The 8,271-nt window shown below is 26.6% G+C and overlaps 1 protein-coding gene across 1 annotated transcript; it reads left to right on the top strand.

Moving 5' to 3' along the window:
- Positions 1–6,458: 6,458 nt before the first annotated feature.
- On the top strand, positions 6,459–7,665 carry LOC126909547 (ubiquitin domain-containing protein UBFD1-like). Its single transcript, XM_050691982.1, has 5 exons — positions 6,459–6,658; positions 6,722–6,835; positions 6,869–7,113; positions 7,178–7,300; positions 7,387–7,665. The coding sequence occupies exons 1-5, from the start codon at positions 6,646–6,648 to the stop codon at positions 7,630–7,632; spliced, it is 741 nt and encodes a 246-aa protein (XP_050547939.1). The 5' UTR covers positions 6,459–6,645; the 3' UTR covers positions 7,633–7,665.
- The last annotated feature ends 606 nt before the right edge of the window (positions 7,666–8,271 follow it).

Genomic DNA, 8,271 nt, shown 5'->3' with positions numbered 1-8,271 from the left:
TATGATGTCATTTGTTTTAGTGTTTCTATATTTCTATAAAAATATATCATATGGTAATAATTTAAAGTATTAATCAGTGATTGAATAATAAAAAATTCAGCTACACAAAGTATTTTAATTCCCCTCCTTCAGGCAAGTTAACACGATACCCTATATTTTGGGATACGTTTAATAGACAGACACATCGTCTCTTTCAACAGCCGCCTTATTACATCACAAGCCCAACTTGATTAGAGTACTTCTGCTATCTAGTGTTGTACATCGGTAGTACCCCTAAGTAGACACAAAGTAGTACACAAATCAACTAATGTCTTTTGACAACGAGTTCGTCGTTTTTAGCTCTTCTCGAGTCCTCCCGTTGGATACNTTTTTAGCTCTTCTCGAGTCCTCCCGTTGGATACACTGGTCAGCCCCAATCCCTCCAATTAGTGAACTACTAAAGGAGTAGAGTTTAGACGGTCAAGCTCAAAAGTAGCAGACTGCACACTAATTATTTAGATCGACTAAAGGACCAGAAGTCCAACCTCGACTCTTCTGCACACAAACAATTTTAACAGCTCAGTGGATATAATTTATTTACGCTAAGTGCAGGTGTTTAAAAACCAATTTATTTAAATAATGTATTAAGTACAAAGTCAAAATGTAATATAAAAATATAACACAAAATAAGTTAAGTCGTACAAAACACAAAGTTACTCGCGTCCAACTTCATGACCCGTAACTCGACGTTTTTTCGTCAAAACGTCAATCCCCTTATATTTTTAATGTTTCCCTTTATATATTCATTTTCCCACCGGTATTAATTTGCTTACCCTGCGTTTTCCCTTTAGATGACATTATTATATTGCTTAAGAATTTAGAAATTGCTTACAACTGTTGTACATTTTATATTATACTAGTATCGACGTTATTTAATACTTCTTCAGGTATTTACTACACTAGTGTGGGTGTAAAGTCTATCTACTGGAGCGCCGGCGGTGAACGCTCTTTCCAGTTGGAAACGCATTCTAATTATTCGTGTTTGGCCAACGATTTCCTTTTAAGTTATTTTTTCGACTCCATTTACCCATGTAATCTGAATAACATTTAAGGTAGTTCTCCTAGCTCTAGTATTCGTTTTATTACAATTTTCAGTGACAATCATTGTGTTTGGGGTGGACTTAAAATACGACGTGGTTGGACATCGCAAAATACTTGAAACTATTTAAATTTCTCTATTTTTTTACAACATGTTTTAAATAAATTATATATCACGAGATAAATCTTCTTATATATACAAACTGTCAGCAAATCTTTTAATTAAATTTTATGGCTACATATATATAATCAGAATCTACTTTCAAGGAAGAACTTTATAAACTTTGCTGGAATATAGTGCTAATGTGTAGCAAATATATTATTGAACTATAATTCCAAAAAAGTCTTCTTTAAATTGACTAACAACCCAATTTCAAGGTCCAAATGCATCCATTATACTGTAAGAACATTTATTACTATGTTCTTACCACTTATATTACACACGTTTTATTTCTATTTATTTAATTCGTAATACATATTAATTAGCATAGAGGGAGATGCTGATGTGACAATTCTATTCGTCTGTAGTCCGGAGCTACTGACGTCGAACTAACAAAGGGCAGTTGTGTTTGAGTGGCCGTTATAGACATAGTTTTCAATATTATTACTTACGTCTTATTTATATTATTTATAACTTAACTTGTTTTATTCAACGACCCGTCTATCGCCAATTGTCATCATAGCCAACCAACTCCGTCTCACTTGGATATACCTACTAACCAACTGTACTAGGATTCAGGTCAGACGTATTGTACATTACATATAACTTATTTTTACTAAACATCTAAAATATAACTTTACTTTGTCGTTGACATAAAACAATAGTCTAATTTTATTTAATAATCTATCCTCTGTAACTAAGGTACACGATTGCCTGTATCTCTTTCAGGCAATTAAAACTCATTTAAGGAGATAGGGACGATATTTGGGCAGACGTCGGGTAGCTTCCGATTCTTGGTTTTGACCAAGATCCTCAACTATTAAACAAGCCCCTAACAAAACCCAAAGCTTATATTATTATTCAGAGGAATATTTTTGTTTTTCAATGGTTTTAAAAAATAAAAAATAAATTCGATATTTTTAGTATTACAAGAATAGGAAAAATTAGATTATTCATTTCTAGGGCCATAACTAAAATAAGCTACTACTAAATATTAAAGAAAATGTTTTTTATAATTAACCATGCTATAAAAATATTAAATTTAGAGATAACTGCATACTTATTAGTTAATTAAAGCTGAAATTTATGCTCGTTGATATTTTATGTACACTAAAACCGTGTGACAAGTTGAGACAAAGCCTCAACTTTGATGAAAATGATGAAAGGGGATGCCCTTATACAATGCCTGTATCTTATAAACTAGAGGAAGATGATTTTTGAAGAGACAAACAATACCCGCCGGTCATCAAGCATGACAAAACCGCTAAAGCATTGCGTGTATACGCCCTAAGTAAGCAATTGGTTTCAGACAGTTAAGTAGGCGAGGTAAAAGAAGAAGATTTATCATAAGTTAGCAATGTAAGTAATACAAATGATGTTAAATATAAAGATAATAAAGATAGGAAAAGAGCGGGATGAGTGTACACATAAATGCCGTCCGAAGTAGTACACCGCTAACCATCTCTCACGTGCCCAAACAAATCACAACACTTATATACTTATATCTTAGTACTGTAGACAAAAAATGCCGTCGCAATATGCAGTCGGCTCAACAAAAGTATAATTTTTAATAAAATTTACAAATTTACAAAATTAATGAGGAGTGTTTTTTGTCACGTTACAAAATATTAAAATATTACCGTCATTAAAGATGAAAATTCATTATGCTATCATTATTATTTTTAAGTTTAAATAACGTTGACAAAATATTGATCAATATTAAAAAATGTATTTTCAATGACTTATTATTGTATTTTTTTTAAAAATTTTAAATTATTTATTTATACAATGTATATCTAACCTTGTAATACTACAAATATAAATAACTCATTGCAAAATATAATATATATAATAATATAATAATATATATATAATATAATATTTAAAATAGATATATCTACTTAAGTAAATTATTCTTTTTTAATTTTTCCTTAGATTATGAATCGCAATCAGCAATTTAAAAGCTAAATAGAATAAATAATTGATTATTTACCAGTGATTGAAAACCATTAAATAATGCATAAAAAGTTAAAATATGACAAATACAAGAAAAAAGAAAAAATTACATAAAATTTACATTTATACTTAATTTATAACTTTTGTACAAGCAGAGTTCTGAATAAAAAAAGTTCATTATATTTTACATAAGCGGATACCGGCGATTTTTTAATGTAGTAAATACATCCACAGCTTTTTCTAAATTTATATTGTTAACTTCTTCTTTTTTAACATTAAGTACCATTTAATATTTTATCGCCCATGTTAGTACGTAAATATGACTTAAAATGTTTGAGCTATGTAAAAAACTTTCATTTGATGCTTTTGTAATTGGTAAAGTTTTGACCAATGCAATAATTTTTTATATTACAGCAAAAGAAATAGGAAAATCTTTCAGGCATATTGCTATAGTATCTATATTGACTTCAAGCTAGTCATGAAATAGTGCTTTTGCTGATGGAAACTCAGAAGCAATTTGAATTTCATTAAATTTAAAATAACTATAATGATTTATAAATTTTTTTAAATAAAGACTCTTAGAATTAAAAAAATTTGGACTATAATAGTCAAAAATTTCAAATAACTTAAATAAGTTATTGGTTTGTTCTGATAATCTTTCATTTAGTAGCATAATAAATCTAAAAATAAAGGCAAGCAAAAATACTTACTATAAATAAAGTATAAATATAGCAAAATCCAAAAAACATTAATATCATTATGATTTGCTACAGGGAAATATAATTGTATCATTCAATACAGTGATATTAAATGTACACGAGACAAAAAAATAGTTAACATAAATATTAAAAAAAAAACAGCACAGTGGGGACGTAGCTTAGTTGGTTCCAGTATAGATTTAATTGGACAGTGATTAAAATCACTATCATAAAAAATGCTTCGATGCAAATCTGTAGATAATGTTTAAATTTAAAAAATTGGTGGATTATTCCAAAAGCTACATGATCTCCTATTTTCTTATTTATATCCTGATTAAAAATGTTATGATTTATAAGTCTAATAAATGAATAAATATTTATTATAGCAATTAAATATTGTATGAAATTTGTATTTAATAATTAAATATTGTAATTTTTTACATATCGTATTTTTTTTTATTAACTTTGATGTCCGTTTTCACCATGAAAAAAAAATTAAGTCTGAAATTTTTTTTTCATAATAAATTACTTTACATTAGCTTTAATTTAAGATATATATATATAAGTGTCGGTATTTTCGAAACATTTAAAAAAAATTAAGTTGAAAAAGTTCTGACAGTTTTAAGAAAAAAAAATTGAAAAAAATTCGAAAATTAGCGATTTTTAAAGTTGTAATTTTTTTGGAGGATTCCCCCATTTAGAGGGAACGAGGGACATTTTTTCTATTTTTGAGGGTAATGTCTTCGACTAGATACAATTTGTGATCTTTTGACGTATCATTGAAAGTTCGGTGAGAGCTAAGAAAAAGTGGTAACAGACACACAAAAAAAAAAAAAAATTCATAGTAAAACCAATACCTTCTCAGCTTCCCATCGAAGCTAAAATAATGTTAAAAAGTTCACAATGATATTTTTATTTTTTATTTATTTATTGGTTTATGATAATTGAAACATCTTGTATAAACCTATTTTAATTAAACATAATTTATATTTATAACGTGTATTACAAATTTTCTAATGTTATAATTATTAAAACAATGAAATTTATAAAAAATATCATTTTTAACATTTTTCAATGTCGTCGCCACGCCACTGAAATGCTGTTAAATTCTGTAGTTTTAAAAATAAATAATTAAAATCATTTGAACTTTATTTAGCTGTTATCGTGTATTTTTACAAGATTAGGTGAGCTAGTATTGAAAAAACTCAGTATTTATAAATACACATTTATTAGTAATATAATGTGTATAGTCAAATACTTTCAATTTAATTCTTTGAATGATAAAAAGAACTTCATTACAACTTATTTAGGAACAGACTATCTTCGATTTTTTGTAGTTAATTTATTTAAATATATATGTGTATACACAATAATGATACAATATTTTTTTCGTAATATTCGTAATATTGTTAGTGAGTGAACAAATGATCAATTGTACTTCAATCTATTTCTCGAACTTAACATGAGGGCGGTGGGGCCCTTAATCACATGTTAGAGAGTCAAAGAAGGTTCTTCGCTAAGGAAATGATGGACGGGACGGATATTGTGGCCGTTTTGCGCCAAAGATCAGACACCGCCAATGAGAATCATACAAAAAAAATTTCGTTGGAATCGGACTCCGTTTGCCGAAACACACGTTTCGGCGAGACCGACTTCCTTTAATTAAATAATCATGTTATTTCATTTATTTGACGAATATTTTTTCCCAGGAAATAAAATGTAAAATTGTGAGTGTTATGATAAAAAAACCTACTCCTAAAACTCGTATAGTAATACCAAAAATAAATCAAAATTATGTAAAAAATTTGCAACTTCATGATTTTACAATCAAAATTAACATTTAAAACATTTGTCGTGTAAAATAATTTTGTAAATCTGATGTTAGTCAGTAAAAATATTATAATAAACATTGTTTAAAAGCCAAAAATATATTAGAGATTTTAGTGTTACACATGATGTCGTTAAAATAAATTGTACGGCGATTTAAAAACTAGATAACAAAATAACTCATTGCGAAGATCAACTACAATTCCTATTACATCGAAAAATAATTATTTAAATATTACATTTATTATTTTTATACTTTATGATCTAATAATTACATTTATTTAACTACATAAACATTTGTTTAAAAAATGTTAATTATCAAGTTGACTGAATTATATATTTAAAAATTAATTAATTATTTTCTTTTTTTAAGTTTTTAATTTTAATCGGTTTGGAATGACTTAAATATATATATTTAAAATTTTATTTTAAAACCAATGTTTAAAAAAAAAAATGTTTTATCTGTTTTAGATCTCCCTAGTGATCGGACTAGCAAGAACGACAAGATGAAAGCTCTTTTGTTTCACTAAAATAACAAAACTTTCAGTTAGCCTAAAAATTTAAATCTAGTTATCTTGTTAAAAGTTAAAATAGATGCATGCTTTCATTGAATTAAAATATAATAAAAATAATAACTCTTTCAAAATTACTACACTGCACATGGAAATCATATTTTATGATAAGTACAGATGATGATGATGATAACAGACAACATTTTTCTAGTGATACAGTAAGAATAGTAAATGTATATTTTTACTTGTGTGTTTTTGTTCAATAAAATAGGATTATCGTATCGTATTTTCGAGTCCTATTTTTTAACTTGAGCAAATGAATTTAATATCACAAAAATAAATCAGTTCAGTAAGCTAGATGTTTTACTTTTCTAATTAATTATCGAATTTATTATAGTTGATAGTTTGATTAAAAATGGAATCGCCTGGTAAACATGAATCATAAATCATTTTCAGTTTTTATAAATACATTTAAATTTTTCTAATTTTAGAAAAAGAAAATATTCACGAAGTAACTAGTGAAAAGCCAATTTTGGTCGATGATTGTGAGATAAAAAAGGATGCTAATTTAGATATTTGTGATGAAACAGCTGCAACAGTAGAGCNTATTTGTGATGAAACAGCTGCAACAGTAGAGCTGACAATAATACACAATAAAGATAAATATTTAGTAACTATGCCATTTTCAGCAACTATAGGTCAACTTAAAAACAAGCTAGTTGATATAATTGGTGTACCAAGTAAAATGCAAAAAATCATGATTAAGGGGTTGGCTAAAGATGATCAAACTTTAGAATCTTTAAATGTCAATACAGCTACCAAAATCATGGTTGTTGGTGCTAAGCTTCAGGATATAGTTGCTGTTTCTGTAGTGTCTCCTGAAGTTTGTTAATTTGATATAACATTAGTGTATATTTTTAATTTTCATAATTGTCCCATTTCTCTAGGAATCTAGTTCAGATAGTGCTAGTACCTCTACCAAAGAACCTTTATGTAAGAAAAAGTTACATTATAAAATACTAGAAAGAGGTATTCCAGAAGATGTCATGGTTGGAATTTTAAATGTAAAGGTTAGTAATAAAAAAAAAATTTTATTTCTTCATATTTGTATACTTTATGAAAAAAACATTTTAATTGAAATTTAATATTAATTTAGGATCCATTACCTCCACATCCTTTAAGTGGTATGCTTAATAAGCATGGAGGAAAAGTAAGACTGACATTTAAATTGGAATTAGATCAACTATGGATTGGTACCAAAGAAAGAACTCAAAAAATAGCGATGAATACTATTAAACACGTGGTGAATGAGCCAATTGATGGACATGAAGAGTATCATATAGTGGTAAATAGTTCTCAATATGTAATCTGTAATGTAAACTATTGCATATCAAACCATTGAAGAAATAAGCAATTTTTAAAAAAAATCTGATTTGTGATAGTTAACTTCTACATGCAGGAATCAGTTTAAGAAATAAAAAAATATATAACAGTTATTTAGTTACATTAAATAAATATAGTTTTGTAAGTCATAATATAATTTTAAACTTTCTTTTTCGTAGGAGATAGATTTAATCTAAAGAAGATTATCCTTAAGTTTGTTATTTTTTGTTTTTATAGTATCATAATTTTAGAAATTTAATTGAAAAATTGAGTAAATAATTTGATTATTACATTGAAATTCTAATTAATAATTAATATTTTTAAGAATTATAAATGAAGTATCATATTTTGATAAATTATTGTTTTTATGGGAATCACATTTCATATAACAATTTAATATTATTTATTAATTTATCGAAAATGTTTGTTTGAAATATTACTTACTTCAATTAGTGAATATTTATTTATTTCTATACAAACGAATTGTAAATATTACAAACGATCAAATAATGTACATTAACTATTTCCAGGATATCAGAGATATTAAAAATAATAAATATAGCGCTGCTGAAGTTGTTATTTTTAAAAAAATAGTAATAATAAAAGAAATATTAATACCAACAACTAATTCATTAATAAATGAATATATTTTAATTCA

This window comes from Daktulosphaira vitifoliae, unplaced genomic scaffold (genome assembly GCF_025091365.1).
Source record: "Daktulosphaira vitifoliae isolate Bord-2020 unplaced genomic scaffold, ASM2509136v1 Scaffold_525, whole genome shotgun sequence".
In the NCBI taxonomy this organism is placed as follows: Eukaryota; Metazoa; Arthropoda; class Insecta; order Hemiptera; family Phylloxeridae; genus Daktulosphaira; species Daktulosphaira vitifoliae.
This window is presented reverse-complemented; position numbering and strand designations above follow the sequence as displayed.